This window comes from Bos javanicus, chromosome 13, assembly GCF_032452875.1.
Source record: "Bos javanicus breed banteng chromosome 13, ARS-OSU_banteng_1.0, whole genome shotgun sequence".
Lineage (NCBI taxonomy): Eukaryota > Metazoa > Chordata > Mammalia > Artiodactyla > Bovidae > Bos > Bos javanicus.
The window spans coordinates 41,575,214-41,601,873 of NC_083880.1; the positions used below are offsets into that span (position 1 = coordinate 41,575,214).

The window sequence follows — 26,660 nt, forward strand, 5'->3', positions numbered from 1 at the left end:
GTAAACCTTCATTTCCCAACAAGAATGCAAGACAAATACCTTCAGATTCCCAGAATCTGGCCTTGAAACCAACCTGATGTTTAAATCAGCATGGATATCCCTCTGTTGTGTCAAATCATAGTTTCCCCAGAGATATTGTGTTTCTTGTTTCTTTTCTAGTAAATTTTTATTTTTCACCCCAATATTCACAGCTTAAGCATTTTTATCCAGTTTAAACGATGGGGATTTAAATTGCTATTTTAGTGGAAGAGGCTTGATTAAAACCTGTGTCCTCATCAAATTATTGGACAGTGGTTCTTGGGCTCTGTTTACATTAGTGTCAACCTTAATTTAAATTCTGCATAACTATATTTGCTTCGCTAAATGCATTCACCAGGAACACACCACAAATTACTTTGCATTATGAGCAGACTGTCTTTGTCTATTGCAAAGTGTTTTGAAATTAGCACCATAAGTAACTAGCTGTAAGTGTCACTCGATCTCCTTAATGCCTCATTAATCAAACCCTGTGGCAGCTGGTGTGATGTCCAAGCCCATCTCATAGAAGATCGGTATCACTTGCTTCTTGCTCCTGACCACAGTCTTTTAAACCTGATTCATGACTTGTGCATCCTCCCACCCTCTCTGTGGCATTCTCCACCCTCAGAGGTCCTCCAGCGAGGGCGGCTTTGCAAGGCAGACCAGTTCCCGAGTATTCTTTGCAGAAATCGGCAATAAAAAACCACTTCTCCTCTCGTGGAAACCCATGATCTCAAAAGGAAGAAGGTCATTTCCCTGTGTTGAATCTTTGTGGAACAAAGATTCAACATAATTTTCAGATCACTCTTAACATGCCATTCTGGAAAAAAATTCCCTGGACTAGTTTTTCTTTATAGCAAGAGTTAGAGAAACAAAACATATTCTCCCAGGAGACTGCCGTTTCCACCCTGGCCTCAGTTTTCAGAAAGATGGTATACATTTAGTCTAAGCACTTAACCAGGAGAGAACAATATATTTGTTCCTTTAAACATGGGGTGTGATTTCTGTCCTAAATACAAAATTTTAAAATTTGTACTTGCAAAAGAAATAAAAAACAACTCAGATTTGATATTTTTATTATAGTCCTTAAACAAAAAAGACTGTCATTCACACATACATGTTTATACAAAGTCATACCAAAAACGACATATGTTACAAGATTATTTTTTTTCGTCTATTGCTGGGGCCATCAAACATGCAAATACCTAAAAGAACACATGCCTGTTGTCCATCCCCTTTCCCTGCATTGCACACAGGCTGGAACACACACACACACACATCTACACACAAACCCTTTTCACTAAATTTGATCTCCTTGGTGTTAAAACTACTTCGCAGCTCTACTGGACAAAGGCCTCCCACAGCAAATCCTGAGTAAAGTGGGCAGTCGCTGAGTATGTGGGTGGGCAGGGTCACTCTATCCCGCGTGGCCCTGGCCATGGCCGTGGGGCTGAAGCGAGGGACCCCGGCTAGACACAGGTGCTCTGTTTCCTGCGGGGCCACCTGTGAGGTCGGTCTTTGGGAGCTGCGTCTCGATGGACAGCCTTTGGTTTCATGGCCTTCCCTTCTGACAATCCAGCAGGAAAAATCCACAGCAGGGTTTTTTCCTACCGGTTTTGTCAGTGTGAAACACACACACACACACACAGGATTGAAACTTCATATTTCCTGCAAGTGGCTTTCTGGTCTGGCATTTTGTGCAATTTTAGTAAACTATTAATTTTCTTTGGGGTTACACTTTTTGCCTTTTCACCTTACAAAGCCTTTCAAGCTAAATAAACCTTATTAGAATAGAATGCAGCCTTGTCGCCCAGTTCCCAAACCAGCGTTTGTGGCAAAACCCACTGAGTTTGAACACACTGATGGGGCAGATCTTAACTTTAAAACCAACCTAATGTAAGTCATACTTTATGTTTATTTTTATATTATTATCACGTCTACTTTCTCTTATGGTATTTAAAATAGGCTCTGACTTTAAAAGAGCAAATGGGAAAGAACATTTCAATCATATCTTAGGAGACATTTACTTGGATTAAAGGAGTAATTTACAGAAATTGCAAACATGTTTTATGTCCCATCACCAGCTCATCCTGTTCTCTTTCTGCTTATGGCAACCTCTATTCACTAGGACTCTGAAAAGATTAAGTGTGGAAAGGAGGAGTCCAAAATGATTTTCAGAAGTGACGAAATCATCATTGAACAATTTCAAAATGGCTAATTCAAAACTTCCCCTTCTTTTCAGCAGCTGTAAGAATGTGAGTGTTTAAATCAAAAATTTTACCCCCCTCCCCTTCCCTGTTTTACACACTCACCTCCTCCCCTTTCGTTCCCCCAAAGGCAACATTTTGGCTTGGCAACCAATACAAGTCACTGAACCCTTCCATTGAAATACTCCACAAAGATCCTGCCTGATCACAGCTTGGATTTCAGAAAGAAAGAAAAAACTCAGGAATTCGGACACTGGGCATGTCACAGTCCCCCGCTCCATTCTGCCCTTCCCTCCCTCACTGTCCTCTGTGAAAGAAAAGACAGCCACGCCTCACCCGTTACAGTAAAGACACCCCGAGATTTAGGGGGATGAGTGCAGCCTTACTTAGCTGCAAGGCTGCAGCTGTGCTCTTATCTGGCCAAAGGAGCCAAGAGACAACAAAAGACTGCAAAGAAGGGATGGTGGCTGCATGGGAAAGCCACCAGCCCCGCATTGTGGTGCCCTTCTGCTGAGCAAATAGTTCAAACTGTTCATTCCCATCTCCTATTCTCTCCCTGGTACATTGTTTGTGCCCTTGCATTTCATTCGGCAAGGAAGGTTGCTCTCTGGGCCTATAAGCAAACAGTCCAGAAAAGAGCTAGCCATCCCCTTCTCTTCCCCGGAGAACTAGCATTTTTATTTCGGCTCCAAGCTGTCAAAGACCTGGAGAGTTTATGTCAGTGTCCTGAATTAATTGCTTTAAGCTGGAGCAGGCTCCACGGGCTACCAAATGTCCAAGAGATGTTTATTAATAATGCTTCCTTCAGGATTCTGGCTCCAAGCTGTCCCTTGGTGGTAGCCTTTATCCGGCTGCCACCTTCTCCCCCCTGGCCTCTTGGTGCTGGGGGTGGTGGCGCAGCCAGTGGTAGAGTGGCTTGCCTCTTTTCCTGTCATTGTGACAAAATTTAGAAATGCCTGGAGTGAAAAAATATCCACCTGTGTATCAAGATATGTGTGATGGTTATCTTTGTCCTGGCCCCAGGAAGCTGCCAGAGTTACAGAAACTGCATGAGCGACTTCGAAGTGGCCCAGTACAAGCTCATTTAGCCCATACAATTAACAGAAGCAGTCAGAGAAATTATCTCCCCCTGCCCCCTCTTCTCTTCCTCCCCCAAAAGAAAATTCAGTGATGCTGACAACTTGATGTATTTTGAAGTTTTCCTGGTACCAAATAAAAAAAAAAAAGCCTCTTTAATAGAATGAAATAATAAACCAATTTATATACCGATATAAGACCAGGATCGCGAGTGCCATTGTGTAATTTTCCACTTGACTTTTCATTATCTACCTGAACAAAATCAATCTATATGTATGGGATCAGCATACAATTCCGGAGATAAAAGCTGAAAATAAATGTGCTTTGCATATCCCAGAGATAAAAGACACAGTCCTTCGGACAGCCTTTTCTTCTCCAGCATATGTATTTATAAAATAAATCGTCTGTCAAGGAAAAAAAACTGAGACATAGTGGTGTATCTGCAGTGTGGACTCTTTTGCTGGAAATATTGATCCTGCAAATGAGCGCTGGTTAATAAGTGCCCTGTCAATGATAGCGGGTCTACCCGAGTGCCGGCTGGGTCAGCGCTGCTCCCAGCCAAACTGCCCCACCACCAAAAAAAAAAAAAAAAAGAGAGAGAGAGAGAGGAGAGACTTCCCCTATTAACACGGATTTAAGGCTAAGGACTTCAAGGGCCTTCTGAAGCCTCTCCACAGAGACAAAGCACATTGAAAAAATAACACTGTTAGAAAACCCCCCTGAAGCTTGTGAGGGACCCTCAGTCTTCAAAAAAGAAGTTGAGTTCCATCCTTTTTTTGTGGGGGGGACTTTCTTTACCCTAAAACCTAGAAATGGAGCTAAGGGCAATACAGCCCTGTCCACACTGGCCTCCCTTGGGTCATGGCCAGTCCCTCCCTCTGGGGATGCATCCTCATCAGCACTGCAAGTGTGTGCCGTGCTGGGCAGATGGCAGAGGCATCCAGGCATGTGCCCATCAGGTTCTGGGCTCCTTGGGGCACAAGCACCCCCCTGGGGGAAGTTCACGGGGCTTGTTTCCAGGCTGGCCACTCTTGTCCCTTCTGTGAGGCAGTGGCCAATTGCCCATGCTTTATTGGCCAGCGAGGAAACCCACGAGGCATGGGTCCTGAACCACTTTTTCCCCCAAACAATCACTCTGAGCTCGTGGACTTTATCTGGTCATTGAGAAGTAATGATGCCTTCAGCCAAGGACTTAGACAACTTGCTGCTCATCGTTCTTCATTCATCAGAAGCTTTAGTAACTTTGGGGAGGTTAAGCGTCTATTTGGGCAACTTTAATGTTTTATGTTTTCGTATCTTGGTGCTGACTAGTTCTGGCGGTTGTTGGTCTGGTAGTTTGGCCCAAGTCTGCAAATTGTGATTTTCATGCATCGCTTCCCTTGTGCCGAGAGCTCATATTCACGTCCAGAACCCACCTCACTCCCCAGACCCTCATGGGGAACTGTGGGGTAAGGTCCCCAGGAGCAGGCTGACGGCAGGGTTATGCACTTTTAGGAACTCTCCTGTGAAGGTCGGAGTTCAGCACCAGGAGAAGCTTGTGTGCTTTCAGGCATGTGGGCCTCTTAGGAGCACAAGCATCCTCCCTCCAGCCCATCTTTTTGTCCCAGTACCTGTGAATAAGCAAATCTACAGAAAACAGAAGAATACAGTCAAAGAGGGTTAGGCTGTCATTAGAATCTCGTTTGAAAAGTAAACCGCATCCTGATGGCCTATTTTGAAAAGTCCCTATATTTTCATTACGAAGTTGATGGCTTTTATGTCCAGAGTATTCAGCCTCCATGAACTCAAGACATGTTTTGTCCACTGTTTAATTATTCCATGATCCACACATTTAATCTGCATACTGGAGAAGCTATACTGGTAACATGTGAGCTTCATCCACCAGGTGAAAAGTCCTGTAGGAGTTTTGTAGCCCCCACCCCCAACAACCTCCCAGAAGAAAGAGGACATAAACAGCAGGATGTTTCTACACCAAAAGGCACATTTACCCATCCTGCATAACTGTCTCCCAGCATAAGCAGGGTCCTGACCCAAATCCAAGCTGCAGCCGCTGTTTTTGAAACAAGTATTGGCTAGAGAGAAGAAACTGAGTTTTTCCAAAGGTATTTGTAGTCATCGTGTCAGTGGTATCCTGGTTTGATGTCATTCCCCAAGAAAGAAAAATGGACAATCAGAAGTCCAGTAAATGTATTTGGGTGGACACATTCAGATAAACAGAACCAGATGTCAGCGTCAAATGTCAATGTCAAATGTTTGACGCCAGATGTTAGCATCAAATGTCTCTAGTGCTGACATTAAAAAAAGAAAAAACCCATATATCAAGCAGTTAAAATATGTAAAGGAGATGAAGGATGTAACAATTTAGGCAGAGGGTGAACACATGCCCCTCTTGGTCTTCTTGGGGGTCAGTTAACAGAGGAGGATGAGCCCCCAGCCCCCAGCTGCTGCTCAACCCCTCTGGAACCTAGGAAACTGAAGACATTATATGTGAAAAAGTGCAAGCTGGCCTGATTGTATTTATCTGCCTAGGAATCCTAAATTAAATCACTTTGCCCCTCAATAGTTGTCTCATTCTTTCCTTTCAGTGAGCCAACAGCATCTTGACAAAGAACCAAAGTGATCTCTTGGTTATCTCTTGAACTCCACCCAAACCAACAGACACAAAGGCAAAGGCCCGGTGCAGCCCTTCCCACCAGGCTTGATGGAGAAATAAAGAGCCCATTTCCAGATGAAACACTACAATGGCATCCTGCCCTGTGGATGAGGTACTTACCTTTTCAAGAATGGCCAAATGGGAATATGTTTCAATGTTGTGTTTTGTTTTCTTTCTTCCTTCTTCCTGCCTTCTGTTTTGGAGGGCAGGGGAAAACTGATGATGGGAACTGGATGAAGCATGGCCCTGAATCAGAATCTCTTGCATACCCCTGTAGCACCTTCCATTTGAGTGCAATCAAGATAGAACCCCTCCTCCAGGCTCTATGAATTGTCAACACAGAAATCCATTCAGAAGGCGGTGAGACCCAAAAATGAAGCCAGGAGAGAGGGCTCTGCCATGCTCTAAAGATGCCGCAAACTTTTCCACAGCACTTAAAATGCACTTCAAGTGGTCCCAGAGCAAGAGGGTTGCTTTTTGAAATGAGAAGAAAAATAACTATAAGTTATCCATGGTGACAGTTTGAAAAATGAATGAAATTTTCTAGTGCCTACTGTCATTGTGAAAAAAATTACTGGATTATGACACTACACAATGCTAAAGAGACATGTATAATTTCTTGTGTGTCTCATAGTCTACAGCAAGTTGTTGGAAACATTTTTAAATGTGAAGAACCAGATGAAAAATCTCTATAAATAAATTAACATCTGACCCAGAAAGTGTTGCCTTAATCATAGGAAATATTCAAGAAGATGGATTGACACTCTATATGTGTGCCAACTTTTCTTGACTTGAAATGTTTTCTTTTCTTAAATTTAATTTTATTTTTAATTGGAAGATAATTATAATATTGTGATGGTTTCAAACATATTTCTTAAGTATGTCCTTATTATCTGACAATAAGAACTATGTATCCTTATTCAATTTTTTTCTGCCATGTTGTACACAAAGAAAGCATGATACCAAGGAAAGGAAGGAATCAGGTTTCTTTTAAAGAAATACAAAAACAGTTGCTCTATTATATGATTTGGGCAACAACAGCCTTATAACAAACTCCTTTAAAACAACACTTACCACTCCTGTACAGAGGAGGGCACGACAACCCACTCCAGTGTTCTTGTCTGGAGAATCTCACGGACAGAGGAGCCTGTCAGGCTACAGTCCATGGTGTCTCAAGGAGGCGGACACTACTCAGAGCCTAAGCACACACACCCCTGTACAGATGAAGGGCTGGGCATTCTATCCTGACTTCTGGCTGGCCCCAGCAGCGATTCCATCCAGGTCCAGCTTGTTGACATAACATGAGCTTCATTAGAACCAAGTTAAATGTTCAAATGCACCTCATATTCTTTTCCAGTGATGTTACAAGAGAAAGATGTGGATTTGCAGCCTCAGGCAAAGGATATTTAGTCTCCGTGAAACCAGAGTTCTGTCTATTCAGTGTCATTTTAAAAAGAACTGCCCACTCGATGCAGAAATGACAGTTCCTTGTCTCAGGCATCACTTTAAAAAGTTCCAAAGAAATATCTGTAGCCCAACCTGGGAAAGGATTTTACTTCCCAACCCACTGAGACTTTATCACAGTTAATGCTGGCAGTGGACTTAGATGAATCAGGAAAACCATCAGATCATCTTCATACACTCATCTGTGAATTTTGGAAGCCAGACAACATTGGTAGAAGTTTTCTCTCATTTTCTCTCACTTTTCTTTCCCCTGGGGGCTGGGGAAAGAGTGAAAGACCAGTAGGGAATACACCGGAACTCTTTTTACTTTGAGGAAAGTTGAGCCTCCATTTTCAAGTAATTTGAAAAGTGAGAATTCTGATACTGAAGAATTTCAGCGCTGGCTTTCCTAGAAACTCAAGACTGATTTTCAAATAGCAAATACCAAGGTTCAATTTCTTTACAGTTGCGAGTTTCATTGTGAAAAGAAAGAAAGGGAGCAGGGCAGTAGATGATTATATATTTTGCTCGATATCACACAAAGTAATTTAACATTAATGAAGGACTAGTGGATTTTACAATTTTTAATGTTCCTGTTGTAGCTAAAAAGTCATGTCGTGCCCCAAAACCAGGCCTGAGTTGATAGGCTTTTTTAATACAAATTTTACGTTAGATGAGAGGATTTTGCAGAAGTCTAAGTCATGGTTTGGGGTGAAACTGAACAATATGTTTGAATCCAGTGTCCATCTGAAGCTCATTTCTGTTCACATCTTTCTCCTATTTTGCCAGCATCCTGCAGTTTCCCAGCTCTGGGGTTCGAATACAGATGGCTACATTCTCATACTGGGCACCCAGAGAAGGTCACATGCTTTACATCAATGGCAATTAGTTCCCCTTTTTAAAATGGAAAATGTCATTAAGTTCTTGAATAATTCAAGAGTAGAGGTCACAATACAGTGTCCCTTTTGGGGGTCTTTATGGTGCAAATGGCAAAACAAGGCGATCCTATCAGTAAGAGTAGATCTAAGGTTTACAATGTAGCTCTATTTAGTGTGACAGGAAAATTAAATTACACGAGGCACTCATTCATCGTCACCCGTTAACAGGCTTGGGAAAATTGTGGATCCCCGGGGACAAATCACTGACAACGTGCGAGGCAAATAAAAATATGTCATTTTAATTGGCCGCCGTTTCCTCCGCTTGGTTTTGAAAATGACAAACACAAACTGGTCCCCCACAACTCTCCTTGGATATACGGTCCCGAGTGGCCAGGGCACGACCACACCTTAAGGACGGGTTAAAAATTCTGGGGGACACGGGTCTGTTTTCATAGCCGTAGTTGAGCTGGTCTGGATCCAGGGGTCCCTGGAAAGGAAATACAGGGGAAGGTTTCACATATAAACCGGCGTCCGCGGCTCCCCAGCCCGCGCCTGGGGATCTGTACGGCAGCCACTGCGTTTCTGGAACCGGGGCTACCCCTCAGTCTGCAGGGTGTCAGGAAGAGGCCAGGAGTGGGGACCGAACGACGCCGGGGCCACCAACCTCCCTCCCTCCCCAAGGGAGAGAAAACACGCACGGGCCTCTGGGGGCCTGGCACCGGGCTCCCGGGCTGGAGTCCAATGGATGGGGTCGAACCAGAGGCAGCGCGTCCTCTGAGGTCACCGACCGAGGGGAAAGCTGTTCCCGAGCCGCGCCAGCACATCCCCTCCACAAAACGTTCCCTGCGACCCCCACGATCCCAGTTCGGGCCGGTGGGCGTGGCCGCCGGGGACCAGCTCGCACCCTTAAGCACCCCCGGGGCTCGCAGAGCTCTGGGCCGCTCCACCCGCGCGTCCCGCCGCGCGCCCTGCGGTCTCCCGCCCATCGCTGCGCCCTGCGCACCTGCGGGGCCCCTGCCCTGCTTCCCGCTTCTCCCGTAGCAGAGCGTGGTGAGGGCGGACCCCTCCCCGGGGGCGCCGGGGCGCCTGGGCGCCTGAGGGTGAGGTTGACCCTTCCAGTGCGTGGGGTAAAGGACCTGGTAAAGGCAAGAAGGACCACCCGTCTGCCTGTTGCTTTTTTTTTTTTTTTTTCCAAGAAATAATATCTATCTGGCGCTTCCCTTTTTCGGGCTCCCAGACCAAGACGCTGCGAAGTCCTGTGCTGGCCAAGTGAGCGCCGAGCGGGGCTAGGCGGACCCTCCTGCCCTGCACCTCGCACTTCTGCGCTCATCTCCGCCGCGGGCTCTTGGCCGCGCGGGGAGGCCCGGCTCGGATGCGCGCCCCAGGATGCGAGGACCCTGGAAGGGGGCGGCTGCCTGGCCTTGGCAGAGGGTCCAGGCTGCTAACGGGGAGCAGGAGGCCGTTTCAGAGACTGCGGTTCCCAGAGGAATGAGGACCGCGGGGCCGCTGGGTTTCTGAAGCGGTCCGACGTTAGTAACGCTTAGGTAAAGCAAGACACTTCATTTTAAAGAAAAAGTTCTTGATTTCAGCGTGACTGCTGCTTCGGGCGAATAATGGGTGTCGGAGCCTCCGTATCTTTGTAGTTGAATTAAAAGTCGAAGTAAGGAATACATTTCCTTCTTGGGGTGGGGGGAGCAGAGGGGTCAATTTAGAGGTTTTTCATTTTCTAAACGCTTCAATTTAAGCAAACACTTGGGGGCTCCGGGCGGCTGTAATTCCAAAGACAATTTTCCCTGGTTTTAATTTAATTTGCATTTTTTCAACTTCGATAATATTCAATTTCATGGCTGAATACACAGGTAAACACTGTTAGGTCGTGTTTTTTCGCCCCCCTGCACCAAACACAATGTTGCTTGTCTCAGAATGCCAGGGGAGGTGACACCCGGTCCCAATAATATCTGCGGGTTTTTCCTGAATTATTTTCCGAAATATCTCGGCTTCCTCTGGGCACCAGAAGCGTGACCTATAGCTGAAGAGCTCTGCAGGTGTAGGGAGAGCAACACAAACATGGCCCAAAGGAAGGAGGCAAAGCAAACAGGTTCTTATTCTACATAGAATCTACTCTAATTTTACCTAGAAACATTTAAAAATATTTTATTAGTAGTTTTAACTAATCAAAAAATGATCAATATATTTACTTCCTCCAGAAATACTTTCAGTGTAAATTTTGTCGCTAGAAAGACGAACACTGAGAAATACAAAGAGATAGTCTTTGCAAGAAGTTTAATTAGCAGCTTTGAGCTATTTTATCAAACATAAAATTTAGAGAAAAATATGTCATGAAATTGGTTAATTAGCTTTAGTTATATCAAAGCTGATATTTAACAAAATGCCACTGTTAGTAACCTTGGGGCCAGACGCTCGGAGCTGTGTGCAAACAGCTACACCAAAGGCTAACACAGGTGGACAGTAATCCTCGGACACATCGTCCACCGTGCATCTTGTAAAAGATAGTTGAGCATCATCAAATATACAGCTAGATTGGCACATAGTAAATCTATCACAAGTCCAGTGCATTTTATATTCCTTCATGAAACTGTGGCACAAGAGGTAAGTAGCAAAGAAACGACATACTTAATTGGTCGGTCCAGGGGTATTTATATAACAAAATAGCACTCTCAGGAACAATTCCTCATTTAAGGAATATATATTATATGTGTGTGTGTGTGTGTGTGTGTGTGTATAATTTGGTTAATGGTCATTACTCTGAATCACTATTTCTATTTTAAATCCTAAAATTTTACAGATTTGAATGTCTGTCTTATTTTGTAAGATTTTTTTTTTAACTGAAGAGCTCATGGACTATATTAGTGACTTTAAACAATTATAAGATATTAGAGTTTGGGCATCTTGGAAAGAATAGATTCACTGATTACAGTGGTGAGATGTTCAGAAATTTCTTTGCTTGAGGCTGGCTGATTTTGGCAAACAGTATCGTGCCGATCTCCTTGGCAAAATACTCCTTTTATCGTACGAAAGGGGTTTAAGCAAACGAGAAAGGAATGTCTTTTGAGATAGTATTGACTTTGTAAAAGAAAGTTCCTTAATTTTTTAAAAACATCATCATCATAGAAGGCTTACTGCACCTAAATCCTTCAGGAAAACTGACCTTTATCATTTGACTTTTAATTTTTTTCAACAATTATTGAATTTTAAATGATCATTGTTTAGGATTCATCCTAATCCTCCGTATTGTGGGTGACTGGCAATTATGTCTTTCTGTTTATCTTACACAAATAGATGGTGGAGTTCGATGTCCACAGATGACAGCCATGCAAACCTCCTCCTAGAAAAGAGCTCATGACGGGGAGTCAGCTAAAACACACGGTCCGCTCAGAGGATGGCAAACTACGGGCAATAGGAACCTCTTTTTCTTTCTCTAGTCCTAATGCAGGAGGAAACGGGGATCTTGCTAAGAACCTAAAAGCATTGATCATCAGAGTAAGTTTGCCAATTTCATTTGCTTTTACCCCCAAAGAGTAAGGCAGGCAGGCGATCTAGAAGCAGCTGTCAGGCGTAGTGGACAGCAATTGCCCCCTCACCCCCAAATGTTCAGCTGTGTCTGAGCAGCCAGAGATGGAGGAGGCTTGGCTGTCCTGGGGTGGGAGGGGGAAAGGAGGAAGGCCTAGGGAGGTTCTGAGAAGTAGATCTTGGGGGGGGGGAGGTGGGGGGGGCAGGTGGGGGGAGGCTGGGAGGAGAGGGAGCCCAAGTCTCAGTAGGGAGCTTTCGCTACAGACGTAGGAACATGGGAAGCTGTGTCCTTTGGGGGAGCCGTTAGTTCTCAGAGGAAGGAGTAGCACCCCCTGAAAGACCCAACTGCTTTAGGGAGGATAGCTGAGGGTGCTCCAGTGGTAAAGAAATTGCCTGCCAATGCAGGAGACACAGGAGACTCGGGAGATGCAGGTTCAATCCCTGAGTCAGGAAGACCCCTAGAGAAGGGAGTGGCAACCCACTCCAGTATTCTTGCCTGGAGAATCCCATGGACAGAGGGGCCTGGCGAGCTACAGTCCATGGGGGTCACAAAGAGTCGGACACGACTAAGCAACTGAGCATGCACAGATAAAGACTGTGGTCTCTCTGTCCCTTCATGATTAATAAGAGCAGGAGCCTAACGCGGGGCGGGGTGGGGGTGGTGGACTGTGTGTGTGTGTGTGTGTGTGTGTGTGTGTGTGTGTGTGTATGTGTGAGAAAGAGAGAGAGAGAGAGAGAGAGAGAGAGAGAGATTCTGTTAAATGCAAGGGAGAAATCCTGCAGTAACTTTTAGTTGTTTACTGAGCAAGGGCAAAATCTAAAGAGCGATTTCCAGGATCAATGAAGGGATCGTCTCAGGTTCCAGAGCTGAGCCCCCTAAATGAGTCTGGCATCCTGATAACTGCAGGTTAGCACCTGAGATCAACTCCTTCCCGTGGCTCGATGCTGGCAAGAGATACGGAGGCATCTTGTTCTGAGCTCTGGGAAGGGCAAGGCGAGAAGGGGATTTAATTGTCTGCCTGGGTGAATCGAAATGTCCTTCTAAAGCAAAGAAATCAAGAGAGATTGGCCTTTAATTGGCAAACTCGGCTGGTTGGAGGGGAGTGGTGATTAAAGTGGAGGAGGATAAAATGCAGATCAGACCCCCGCCCCTAGCTCGCCCCCACAGATTCCAAGTTTCCATTCTCCTCCTCCTGTCTAGAAGGCTAGGTGCCTGGGCTGGCCTGCGCCTGGTCTGACCATGGTGACTCTGCCCTTCTCCCCATCTCAGTCTAATGCCTCCATTATCAGTTTGCAGTGGGGAGACTGGTTTAATCCAGAACTCTAATTATTTCCAAGGGCTGGTCATCCCCACATCCAAGACATCATTGGGTGCAGAGCGGGTCTTAGGACTCAGTTGTCCAGAACCTCCCCTGGAATCCCCAATGGGGAGGGGCCCCATCTGCAGGAAGTCCCACCCCACTTAAAACAGTCTGGGAACTTATCTTCCAGTAAGTAGAAAAGAAAAGGAGACCTCCAGGCCAGGAGGGCCTGGGGCAAGCAGGCAGCAGCCATCCTTGGCTTGCACACCCGTTTGCTTGTGTGCAGCTCCACTGGGGTGGCACTCTGCCCCCAGACTGCAGGCTTACTGAGGTGGGGTCCCGGTCTCCTTCTGGGATCGAAGCAGGCCAGTACCCCTTCCACCCACCCCCCCTCCACCCTCTCCTCCAGCATCCCATTCTGGGCCAAACCTAGTGGCAGGTGTTTACCAGATCTGCATTTGTATGCCGTTGGGGGAGGCGGCTGTGGGGGCAGGGCACAGCTGCCTGCACAGCTGCATTGGAGTAAGGGTGTGCAAGGGCCCAGCTGTGGTCAGAGTGTACATTCCAGCTGTGCTGTCACCTGGGCTGTTGGGCCACCAGGTGCAGGTCAGAGGGAGGTCAGAGGCCCCTGATCAAGATCCCTGGTAAGGAGTAGAACTGACAGGTGATGCCTTGTCTGTGGATGGTTTAAGTCTATATGCAAGCCATTGTTTCTGCCCCTGACATTTTCCTCTTCTCTGGCATTTTTCTCTCCTACTCCCACTGGAAGAGTCATCTAGCTGCCAATTCTCTGCCCTTCCTCTCCCTTCCAGCCTTAGCCTGTGGCCCCCAAAGCTTGAATGGGGAGGAGTCATGGTCCAGGCCTGACTGATCCTCTGGTCAGCTTTGGGTCCATGGCGCATGGGAATTCTAACTCCAAGAAAGAAAAGGAGACCCTTTCTAGGACAGCGCTGGGAGGGTCTCTGCCATCCTTCCAAGAAGTGCCCAAGCCTGTTCTCCTTGAGATCTTCTTGTGTCTTTCCAGCCTTCTTCTAACACTGGGGGCTCCTTCCCCAACCCCCTCCTTGCTTACCATCAGTAACTCACTTTGAAAACCTGGGGGTCCTAGTGAAAGCAGACCTCCTATTGCATTAGAATCAGAGAGTTTTGCGCCCAGATCACATGAAACCATGAAAAGTTGAAAGAACACAGAGGTAAAAGGCTTGGATTCAATGCTGAACTGTGAAATTGGAGCTCTTTCTCTAATTTCTCTCTGCCTGGGCCCATCACCCATAAATTCTGACAGCTGCTGGTCTTAAATGAGGTCATGTTCATTGAAGACACCTAGCTTGGTGCATGGTACAGAAGGGGACCCCACTCAGAGATGGTGGATGGAGTATAGTCATGATCAAGAAAGAGGGAGAGGGGCTGGGGCAGGAATGAGAGAAACACTAAGATGGTAGAAGATTTTGCCCCAAAATGCACTCATCTTTTTTGGGTAGACGGTAGATTTTCTCTGCTAGCAAGTTGTTGAAGTTGCAACTTCTTTCTGTGTGTAAACAGCTCAGTTTCACGTAGCTCAGAATTGCAGACTGAATAGAAGATACATAGTGAAATTGGTGTCCTTTATTTTAAATTTCTTAGGCTGGGCTTTAGAAGGTAAGGTGAGCAGAAAGCTCAAGTGGAGGGTCATCTCCTTTCTAGCAAAGTGCACAGGTTGGCATTTTGATCTCTCTGCTAAAGAAGCCTCTGGCTTCTACACACAACTGCCTGTGACCCAGGTCCTGTCCTGGCCAACAATCTACCCTGGTCCTCCCCAGAAAATGTCATTCCTTCGTCATCTGCCCTCCCCAGCCCCTAGCTCCCACTTCACACCTTAGCTCCTCCCAAGTTCTCTCCGTCAAACACTTCCCAAGGTTGTTCTCTATTTTCCAGGAAGGCGCTCTGAACACTCAAGTCTTCAGATTAAGAGTTGCATGCTTTTCTTTATGTGAGCCAACATTTCAAGAAAATCCATTATATAACTACATCTGCTTTGTGAAAACAAATGGGATGATGAATTGAGGCCATATTTCTAATGAAATAAGTTGAAAATCCCATGGACGGAAGAGCCTGGTAGGCTGCAGTCCATGGGGTCGCTAAGAGTCAGACACGACTGAGCGACTTCACTTTCACTTTCCACTTTCATGCATTGGAGAAGGAAATGGCAACCCATTCCAGTGTTCTTGCCTGGAGAATCCCATGGACAGAGAAGCCTGGTAGGCTGCAGTCCATGGGGTCGCACAGAGTCAGACACGACTGAATCGACTTAGCAGCAAGTTGAAATTCACCCACATGCCCCTTATTTTGATTTGCTGGGGTCATGAGCAACCTCGGTCCAAAAATGTTCCTACTTGTTCTTGAAACCTGCGTTTTACCTTTTTTCCCCAAGAAGTGAAACCATGGAAATGCTGTTTTGCCTAGGAAGAAAATCTAGTCCTCAACCATATAAGTGAGCAGAAGTGGAACCACTTAAGCAAGTAGAACTAAAAACCAGCAAACAGTTCTGATTCCAAAGTTTTCATCTACATCATACCCAGTATTTCCCCCTCACGCACCTATCTTTATGATGCACAAGTTTTCCCTCTCAGTTCGTTTGACATATTTAAGTTCAGTCAATATGGCCTTGCTGGCACGGCATCCTGGCATAGCAGGGACTATCAGAGCCTCCAAGCAGCTTAAAGAGTGTTTCAACACAGGCACTTGCCCTAATGAGATGTGAGAACCTCTAGTTTTATATAAATGAATGCAGCTTAATTTGTGTCACTTTTTTTCCAGCACCAAGACTATCAGTTGTGTTATCTGGCAGTGACATTGCCCACCTTTTTTTGAGAAAGAGGTGTGTGTAAAGAGTGAGTCGATGCCTTCTCATGGGAACCTGGCGGGGATGGGGGGACATGTGTAACAGGGACATCTGACCAGTGTTTTGTTAGCAGTGAGCACGGAGCTCTGAGGATCAGCCACTAAGGTAAAAACCTGAGGACACTGCTGTGCAGATGTGCTTGTGACACCATCCTGTGTCCTCAGCACCTTCTGCAGAGGATGAACAAAGACTCTGGAACAAACCCCAAGGGTGCAGGGGCTGGGGGAAGGGAGAATAGGAATCACTTCCAGTCTGGCAATAGGGACCAGGGAGGAATGACAGCTTGTAAAATAAGCCTCCATCAGTCTCCCAGGAGACAGCCGGCCTCAACTTGGGTGTTCCCCGCTTGTTAGCCTCACTCATAATTGGTCTCCCCTCCCATCCCACGTTGTTGGTTTTCTGTGTGTGGCTTTTGGTGTGAGCGTGTTAGGTCATCAACAAATACAATGGCGGGAGGGGGCGAGGGGGGGACACATACGATTGTTTTAAAGAAGAAAGGAGAGAAAGGATGAGAGAGAGAGCAGGAAGGCTGTGAACAGAATGCGGAAGATGCCCTAGGATTTAGGCTTCCAAGGCAGCCCCTGGAGTGCCAGGGGCAGCACGCTCCCTGGGAGTTTTGTGTAAGGGAGGAGCAGCCCACCAGGAGCTGGGGACCCCACTGAACTGGGGACCCCACTGAGCACCACTGGGGGCACCATTGACTCCCAGCAGTTTTTGTTTGCTTGTCTCCGGAGGTGCCTGTAACACACTGCCCATATCCAGTGCATCTCATTGAAAAGGAATTTCTCAAAAAAAAAAAAAAAAAAAAAATCCCAATTCTTGTGCCTGCCCAGAGAAAAGATATGGTCTCAGGAGCAGCCAAGGACCCACGGAGATGGGTGGGTTGGGTGGCCGGACACACAGGCCCATGCCAACTGGCCTTTTCCCCCATCCATGTTAAAATAGTTTCTCCCACCCTCCTCAGGATCTTTCCCTCCAGCCCACATTCTCTTTTCTCCTCTTCTCAGAGGAAACCAAGTCCTGGGAGTAGTGGCCGTAAGAAAGCTGTGGGCTGACCTCAGTAAAGTGGAAAGCCAGCTGGCTTTCCAGTCAAGGGGTGGTGGGCCCCGGGGGGGTAGGGGTTGCTGTGGACTCACTGTATTGTTTTCACTCCAAAAGGGCCTGAGATCCTCAGATATCTGTTTACTACAAAAAGAACATTTGATGGGGAAAGGAAGCAACTGATAAGTAATTAAACGGAGTAGCAAACTTTGGGAGAGTTTTTTCTTGTTTTTGTTTGTGTAATTTCGCTACACCAGCCATTGGGCGGCCTGGGTTGCCATGGTGCTATAGCCTAGGCTGGTGTCCACTGGGTCTCTGGCCGGACAGAGGCTTCTAGAGTCTGAAATCTTGCTCTTCTGTGGGGTTGGTGGCTCTCAGAGGGGTTGGTATGAGGGAGTCTCTTCTATTGGGTGGGATTCAGTGCCTGTAAGTCTGCAGACACTGGCCACAGTTAGGTTAGGTCCATGGCGGGGGTGGTTTGCTTGCTCAGATTTTTCCTCCTCCCTCCTAGCACAAAGGGGACATTCCCACCCCCAGAGGCCCTGCCACGTTCTCTGGAGAGTTCTGGACAACACAGTTCAGAAGATCCCGGCTCCAAGTGGAGAGGATCTGCAGAGCCCCGATCTCAGAAGGGTGTGCTGTCCCAGAGAAAACCAGTTACCCCGAGGTACCTCCAGGTACCTTGTTGAGCAAACACACCCTCTCCTTACTCACCCCTCCCCCCCTCCCCCACCACTGAGCTTTTTCTCTAGCCTCTCCCTGCCCCACGCCTCCCCACATTAAAAGGCCTCCAAAGCACTGACGACGGGCTTCTCTGTATAAAGCCGGGAGAAGGCAGGCGATAAACATCAGGCGTTTAAATTGGCCATTTGGAAGATTACATCTCTTCAGCGAGGGTCTTTCTTTCAAAACACTGAATTAAGGGCCGCGGCTACTCCGCACCGGCTCTCAGAGCCCAGGCACCTTTTTTCTTCGGCCGTGGAGTGGGCCGGGCGCGGTGACCCGGCGCCATCAGAGGCCCGGGGAAAGACGTGGGGCGACAGCGTCTAATGACAAGTAATTGACGGATTCGAGGCCGCGCATTACCAGCGGAACGGGGAGGCATTAATTATTTAAAAACGATTAGCCGCGCGTGTGTCCCGCAGGCGAGCCGTCTCGTTCAGGGAAGATAACCAGCCACGCGAACCGAAGCTGGGCTGGGATCACGGCAGGGCAGGCGCGCACCGCAGCCGGCCTTGGGCGCGGTGGACAAAGGCGCACGCCACCCCGCGGGGACGGGGGAAGGAGGTGGAGGGCGCCCAGGCTCCCTACACAGGGAGGTGTCCACAGAACTGACCCTGCCAATTTTCAAGACCGATTTCTGGCCTTTTGGGTTTGAGATATGTGTGACTGCGGTGGGAAGGGAAGAAACTTTCCAGCTATGGTGGCGGGTAATTTCGGTGGTCCGAGACCTAGCGAGATCTACGTCCTGGCGAAATACCAAACTGATCGAGCCGGCGCGAGCCTCCAACAAGCCAGACACCCAGCCCTAGAAAGCAAACCCCCAGGCAGAATGCAGATTTGGAGTGGGGAGGAGCACCTGGTAGACCCCAGGGGAAAGACACCTTTTCTACCCCGTTCTCCAAAGTCGAGGGTCTTGCTGTGTCAACTGGCAGCCTCGGAGCCGCTAGTTTTCCGAGCGGGCGCTTTCCCGTAGGCGGGACAGATGCCGGGCGCGGTGACCCGGCGCCATCAGAGGCCCGGGGAAGGGACAGGGGGCGACACCGTCTGTCTGATCCCTCCAAACCCGGTGTCCAGGGCCAGCGCGGAGGGGAGGGCAGTGGTCGAGGAACCGCCCCGCGGCCGGGTTCAGCATTTCCCTCCTGGAACCGGCTAGTGGCCCCGAGGCTCCCGGACCTTTCTGCGGCTCTGCGCGCTCACGGCGAGAACCCGGGCTTCCCGAGCCGCTGGGAAAGGCGCTGCCCCTCCTCGGCTCCCGGACGGCGGGGCCCCCATCGCCGCTGGGCCTCCGCGTCCCTGGAACCCACGCTCGGGCCTCGCTCTGCAGCCTCCCAGGACCAGCGCGCCATCTCCCGCCGCCCCCACCCCAGCTTCTGAGGCCCAGGCCGGCTCCCACCCCCGCCTCCCCGACTGTCCCAGGGCGACAGGAGGCCCTCGGATCGAATCCCCGGCCCAGAGAGGCTGCGGGAGCCTGCGGTGGCTTCCCGGCGCTTCGGGCCCCCGCCAAACTTTCCAGCTGTGCGCAGGACCCAGGTTCACTCTGGGTCCCCCAACACCTAGCATCCTCAGAATTCCCCGCGATAAGGCCACCTCCCCAACCCCGGATTCTCTCCGGCTTGGCTTCTCCCTCCTTCCCCGCCCCTCAGGCCTCGGAGCCCCGGGTAGGGCTAGGGTCTGGCTGGGGGCGGGGAGGCGCGCGGACGGCAGTGGGGGGCGCACTCCCTACCTGCGGTGTGGCGGGCGGGCGGGTGGACGGACTGGCGGCGGCAGCAGAGCGTCCAGAGCGCGGAGGGAGGCGGCCGACTGCTCCGAGCCGAGGCATCCCCGCATTTATTTGAGCTCAAACCGAGCGACTGTTGACTTTAGCACACAAAGCAAAGATTTCACTGCCCGCTAGTTTAAAAATGAATATTTTACCAAGATATCGATCAGCGTTATAAAATTCAGTTAAGTACAATGGGATCCTGCAAAAAAAAAAAGAAAGAAAGAAAGAATAATAAAGGAGGGGGGCAATATAATATCTGTGCAAATTTGCTGAAGTGTGACGTGGCCTGGAAAGTTTACCCTCCTGGAATTCGGATCTAGAATATTTTTTTCGGTTGTTTACTGACTGTTTATTCACAGATCACGGTTGCTTAAACCCGCGCGCAGAAAAGGAAGAAAAAGAGAGGGAGAGGGAGGGAAAAAGAGACGCTGCACCCTACTACGCAGAGTTGGGGGACGCGGGCGGAGGGCAGTGTGAGCGCCAGTTAAGCTGGGGGCCTTGGCGGGAGTAGGGGCTGGGGCGAGAGGGTAGGGCCGAAAGACTCAGGATGCGCCGAAAAGCCTCCGGAGCGGCCTGCTCCCCGACATCCTTTTTAAGTATTCCTACAGAACTATATCTTATCGGCCGGGATCAGTGGAGGGGGGCGCGCTAAGTAGTTTAAAACGACCCTCGCACAATGGGCGTGCGATAGGAAACATAGCAGGTTAGGGCAGCGCTTTCAGCCCTCATTGTCCCGCACTCTGCCCCCGGCCCTGCCTCTCGGCTCCTTCGCCGCAGGAGCCTTTTATGTGATAATGAAACACATTTCAGGCTGGGCTCACGACATGTGTGTCCCTGCCAGGGGGAGAGACGGCCCTGATTGCTGGCTGCGGCCTCCGGATCGCCTACCCCTCCACCATCCCCTCTCCTCCCCCTCCCCCTCCCCAATTTCTCTTCCTTGTGTTCTTCGGGACAATGTGGCATGTTAAAAAGGGATTTGGAGGCGGGAGGCGGAGGCGAGTACAAACCCCCCTCAAGCGCCTGGGAAGGCCAGGGTTTGAGGGGCAGAGAGATCCCGCGAGGTGGCAGAGGGCGATCTGACAGGCGGTGTCCAGGCTTCAGGCAACTGCCAGGGACACTTCAAGTTTGGGTGGTCAAGAAGCCCAAAGATCTAGTCCGGACAGGGGAGCTTGGGCTTAGAAACCCAAGGGCTAAAGTTTTGGCCTCTCACTCCAGAAATTTTCACCGTATGCAAGCTAGCTCTGCCCTGGATGATCCCAAGTCTCTGGGGGCCCCTAGAGCCCACTGGCTCCTGCCCTAGCCTGGCCAGCTGGCAGGCCAGCAGGTGCCTCTGGCAAAACCAAAGCAGAGCCCACTCTGCCCACACAACCCCCATTCGGCCTCTGAGGTTTCCGCTCTTATTGGCCCTGATTTTACTCCTGCTAGGCTATTTTTGAAAGGAGGCAGTGTGATTTGTAAGAATTTATTCTGGGTCTTCCTTTATGCTTTGGGGTTTTCCTTTAAGGATCACAGCATACCCACTCATCTCCTTGGCCCTGTAATCCTGGCTTGCTAACCTGGCCTAACAGGTCACTTGGCAAGGTCCCAGGAGTTTGGAGGGTAGGGCGCAAACCTGCAGACCACTGGAATCCAACCTTTGGCAGGGGGCACCTGGCCAGACATGCCGGACACCCTCTTACCTCTGCCTCATTCCCCAATATACCTATTTTAAAGATTTCCATCAGAACTCCAAGATCCCTTTTAAAATCACTTCCAGGAGAAAGTCCTTTGTTTCTCCAGACCAAATGCTCAAATGCATGATTCCAGAAGCCTCACTACCTCTGGGCTGCAGCGAGTTCTACCAAGGTTGTGCAGAACATCTAAGTGAAGGTAGAGGGTGGGATGGGGTGGTGGTGGATCGTAAACAGAAGCCTGTTGTTGTCAAATGCAGGTAGAGTCCCAATTCCAGGAAAAGGTGAAGAGAGAGGCAATGACAAAAAGGAAAAGGGCTGCACCAGGAATTTGCAAGTCCAATCTGGACTCACTGTGAAGGTAGGCCCAGGATTGGGAATACAGCAAACACACACACACACACACACACACACACACACACACGAAATCCAGGATTTTTTTTTTTTCCTCCAAGAGAAACCAGGCCCAGTGTGCAAGAGATGTCAACAACATTTCACCTTCACATGGCCCAGCTGGAAAATATGGATATGGAGTGTGGTTTTTGCCAGGCTTTGGAGATGAACCTGCATCAACCCCATAACCCCCAGAATGGTTCACCTGGGATCTTTGAGTTTCATTTTGTGTAAAGTTAAACTCAAAATTCAAAAAGTCACCTTGAACAATGTTGAGTTCCATTAATGATGTTCTTGCTGGAGTATTTAGGGTGAAGTGTACTGAAGTCTGAAATTTACTCTGAAATGCATCTAGGAACATAAGTAGACTGATGGAGGTGTGGATAGATGGGTCAGACATCCAGTATAACAAGTATACTGAGCTGAGAACTATAGGATCTGAGCAATGGGTGTGTGTCTGTTTACTGTAAAATTCATTCAACTCTAAGTTTGTCTGAAATGTTGACAATAAAATGTTGATAAAGCAGCAACCATCGCCCTCCAAATAAAATGAAACCTGCAACCAGTCAGGGTCTCCCTCCCTCAATTTTAAAACATATCCCAGATATGTTTATTTTTTTAAATCAGGCAAAGGAAAAAAAATCTTGAAGATTCAAAGCAAAAAACTGGCAATAACACTTTAATATAGATTTGTGGAACTCTGGTCCTTGCAGTCAGAACACACATTTATAAGCCATAAATAAAGCACGCAGAAACCATAAATTAGTCAGACTTGAGACCTGGATTTCACCGTATCAAGAATGCGAATGCTTTTTTCTTTTCTTTTCTTGGGCATTTACAACAGTCCCTTACATTATTTTTTTTTTCCTCTTTTTAAAACAATAGTACAACTCTTGTTTTCTGTTAAAACTACATAGTTTTACACTGAGTCACTCACAAAAGTTTGTGTTTTTTTCTTTTTCTTTTTTTTTTAATAAAGTAAGACTTCCCTGCAACGACAGCAATGAAGAGGAACCACAACAACAAAAAGTCAAGAATTGGCAGGTTCTTAGAGAAGCAGGCGTCTACACAGTAGTGGAAACTGAGGCTTTTCTTCTTTTTTAAAAACTGTTTAGCTTTTTCTTTTTCCCTCCTTATATAGGATGGTAGACATCAGTGTGGCCCACGTGAGGGAGGGAAGGACTGCAGAGGGTGAGGGGAGACCTCTGTGGGGGGGCAGGGCAGGGTGTGAAGGGTCCTTCTCCCTTGCACCTTTCCAGCAGCCCTTCCTCAGAGTCTCCACGCCACTTCCTGTCTCTCCCATCTGGGTCCCGGGCTAGCCCGGTCGCCGCTGTCTTCTTACGAGGAGTTCATAATGGGCCGGGAGTACACCCCCTGGTAGTAGGAGGTGTCTGCGGCCAGGGGCGAGGCATCCAGGCCCGCTTTGTTCGTGACCGGGCCCATGGCCAGGCTTCCCGGCATGGGGGACCCGTAGCCGGGATAGTGCATCACCTGTTCGTAGGCCTTGAGGTCCATTTTGTGGGGCTGGTGGTGGTGATGGCTGTGATGGTGCTGCTGCTCTGACGACATGAGGTTGTTGATGGAGAAGGGGTGGTTGAAGGCGTAGTGGTGCTCCGGCTTCAGGTGGGCCTCGGGCGGCAGGCCCGGGTGATGCGGAGGGCCCAGCAGGTGGGCCGCGGCCTGCTGCTGCTGCTGCCCGGGCGAGGGCGCCGGCTCCGGGGGGCTCAGCGCCGAGGCCGGCGTCCCCTTCAGCTCCCCAAGGCCCCCTCGCTTGTGCTCCTGGCACGGGGAGGCGCTTGAGTGGGGTGACTCGGTGCCCGCCGGAGTCTCGGGAGCCGGCCCGGCGGCCGCCTCTCCGAGCGGACCCTGCGAGGCCTGGGCCCCGGCGGAGGCGGCCGCCTTCTTGCCGCCGCCCGCGGCGCCCGCGGCCTCCTTCAAGGCCAGCTGCTTCTCGCACTTGAAGCGCTTTTGGCGGCGCAGGTAGCAGCCGTTCTCGAACATGTTGCCGGAGTCGGGGTGCAGGGTCCAGAAGGAGCCCTTGCCGGGCTTGTCGGGCGAGCGGGGCACCTTGAGGAAGCAGTCGTTGAAGGACAGCGAGTGGCGGATGGAGTTCTGCCAGCGCTGCTGGTTCTGCCGGTAGAAGGGGAAGAGGTCCATAATCCACTGGTAGATCTCGCTCAGCGTCAGCATCTTGTTGGGGCTCTGCTGGATGGCCATGGTGATGAGCGAGATGTATGAGTAGGGCGGCTTGGCGTGCGTGTAGCTGCGCCGGTACGTCTTGGGGTCTCGCGCGCGGCTCAGGCCCGCCTGCCCGTACATGGGGCTCATGGAGTTCATGTTCGCGTAGGGCGCCAGGCCGCCCATGGCCCCGGCCGCCTGCCCCCCTAGCGGGCTCAGGCTCGGGCTCAGGTGCGGCCCCATGCCCCCCACGCCGGCCGCCCCGGCCGAGCCGCTCATGCCGGCCATGGCGCCCGCCCCGGGGGACATGCCGGCCAGGGACGGGCTCATGCCCGCGCCCACGTACGACGACATGTTCATGGAGCCGGCGCTCATGTTGCCCGAGCCGCTGCCCATGGCGGCCGCCGACATGCTCATGTACGTGTTCATGCCGTTCATCCCCAGGCCGGCGTTCATGTTGCTCACCGAGGAGTAGCCCTGAGAACAGAGCCCGAAGGGAGGCACACAGCATTAGCACCGCAGCTGGAGAGCTCCCGGCCGCCTGGCCGGACCCCCGCCCCACACCCCACACCCCACGCCCCACACCCGGCCATCGGGCCAGCCCAGGCCCCCGCCTCCAGGGAGGCCTCCAGGGAGGCCTCCAGGGAGTCCTGCCTTCGCGCGGCCCCGGCCGGGGCCCCGACCCAGCGTCCGTGTCACCCGGAGCGCGCCGCGATCGCCCTCGGAGAGGGGGCGCAGGGGCTGCGGCTCTGCGCTCGTGGTCACCCCTCAGCCCTCCTGCGCCCGGTTCAGATTCTACAGCAGTGGTCTCCAGGAGCGCGCTGAGCCAGGCACCCCCAAATGCATCTCCCCTCTGCAGAATCTCCCCGACTCTCAAGCCAGTACACCGAGCAGGCGCCGCTGCCTCGGAAGCCACCTCCAACCCTGGCCAGCGACCTGTGGGACACGGCGCCGGGCGGTCTCCCGCGGAGACGATCCCAGGGTCCTCTCCGTTCAGCCTTCCTCCCGGACCCCATCCTGGTCCCCGGGGGAACCTAGACGCGGTTCCCGCGCGGAGCCTTTGGCCACCCTGAGACATTGAGTGGCGGGAGGGGAAGGGGACCGCGAACTGAACTGCTCGCGGCTGGGCTCTGCAGCCACAAACTTTCTTCCTCTTTGTCGTCTCGTCCTCGACCCTTTTTTTCTCTACCCCAGCCCCCGACTCCTGCCCACCTTCTCCTCTCCAGCTCCCCACCCCCTCGCCGGCCGACCTCCCACCCCTCCCCAGCCGCGCGCTGCCAAACACAACTCTGTTAGGATAGTGCGTGGCTCGGCCACGGAGAGGATTTGGAGGCGCCGCAAGTCAATATTTGATCACAAAGTTAATATTATCTCAAGGCTAACAGTGTGTCGTATAAAAAAAAAGAGAGACCCATTTGAGTCGAAGGAGGGTGGGAAAGGCGGCTGCCCCGAGAGGCTGGGGTGGTGTTGGGGGTGGTGTTGGGGTGGGGTGGGGGGCCGGGAGCCGGCCAGTGAAGCGGTCCCGAGGTTGGGACCGAGGGCAGACGCCGCCACCCAGCTTTCCCCGGCAAAGCCGAATGCCTACCTCGGGCTCGGTGTAGTAGCTGCTCCAGTCGGACGGCTCGTGCCCTTCCATCTTCACCGCTCCCAGCATACTGGAAGCCGAGTGCATGGCAGTTTAAAATTTAACAGCCACAACAAACGATCGGCAATCACCCCCCCCCCACCCCCACCCTCCTTAAAAAAAAAAAAAGTCGGCCGAGGCACGGTCCCCTCCCTCCCTCTCGCTCTCCCTGTCTCTCGGCCCCGCTCCCTCGGCCGGCCGGAGGCGGTGGTGGGAAGTGGGCGGGAGGTCTGGGTCGTGGGAGGAGGGGGCCGGGGGTAGGAGGAGGCCCGGAGCCGAGCCCCGCCGCCGGAGCGCCAGCCGCCGCCGCGCTCGCGGGCTGCCCGGTGGAGGCCGAGGCTGGCAGTGCCGAGCTGCCCGGAGGCGGCGGGAAGCGCGCGGCGCGGGGGCGGGTGGGGGGGCGGAGAGGAGGAGGAGGAGGAGGAGGAGGAAGGGGTGGAGGAGGGAGGGGGAGGAGGTGTGGACCGCGCAGCGGACAAGTGCCGCAGTGACGTGGGCGGCTGGTGATATAGCGCGGCGCGCCGGCGCGGGCCTCCAATCCCCAGACCCGGGGCAGCCCATTTGAATAATCAGCTCACACCTGGGCGAGAGGGAGCCCCGGCCTGCGCCCCGCACCTGCCCGTCCCCCCCACCCACTCAGCCGCCCCGCACCCCCGCGCGCGGAGCCTCGACGGGAGAGCCAAGAGGGTGGACGCGGGCCTCTGGGGGGTCCAGCCCCCACTTTCGTCTGCGGGGCGTCCCGGCGGGAGGAGGGACCCCTGAGGAGGCCACCCTGTGGAGCGGCCCCGGGCTCTGACCCCTACCACCAACCCTCCCCCCGCCCGCCGAGTCTCATTGTGCCGGGCGCCTGGTACGTCGGTCCGAGGGCGCGTCCGGCCTCCGCTCAGGCTCCGCAGAGCCTTATCAAAGCCACATTTATTTATCCCGGTTTCTGCGCTCGCAGGGTTCATTCCCTGTCAAAACAGCCAGCTGGTGACAGAGCCAGTTTGCAAAGCGCTGTCCTATGTAGCAAAACTGTGTACACACCTTGAACTCCCCGGCCGCTGCTGCTGGGAGGCCACTCCCGTTACAGTTAAGACCCAGAGCGGCTACGGAAGGCCTGCGGTCCCGCCGCCCCGGCTTTTTGCCTCCTCCGAGCCCGGCTTCCAGGGCCCGACCGGGCGGCTGGCGGGGACAAGCCCCGTCCCACTGTCCCGGCGCCGGGTGCAGGGCGCAAGCGGCCCCGCCAGCAGCTGCGACGGTTGGGAGACTATTTGTCTCTGACAGAACAGAGTGTTTCA

The 26,660-nt window shown here is 51.0% G+C and overlaps 1 protein-coding gene across 6 annotated transcripts in view; it reads right to left on the bottom strand.

Moving 5' to 3' along the window:
- FOXA2 (forkhead box A2) overlaps positions 1-25,723 on the bottom strand; it is a 67,562-nt gene extending 41,839 nt beyond the window's left edge. For 5 of the 6 annotated variants that reach the window (XR_009740308.1, XR_009740311.1, XR_009740309.1 and 2 more), the window contains exons 1-2: positions 25,342-25,422; positions 19,477-19,714 (exon numbers count right to left, since the gene is read on the bottom strand). Coding sequence is in view for 1 of the 6 variants with exons in the window: in XM_061436398.1 (XP_061292382.1) it covers positions 22,917-24,233; positions 25,342-25,428 (1,404 nt within the window). In the remaining 5 variants the exon portion in view is untranslated. Of the gene's footprint in view, positions 1-19,476; positions 19,715-22,229; positions 24,234-25,341 lie in introns of those variants that run through there. The other variant, XM_061436398.1, reaches the window with a different exon arrangement.
- Between the last annotated feature and the right edge of the window lie 937 nt (positions 25,724-26,660).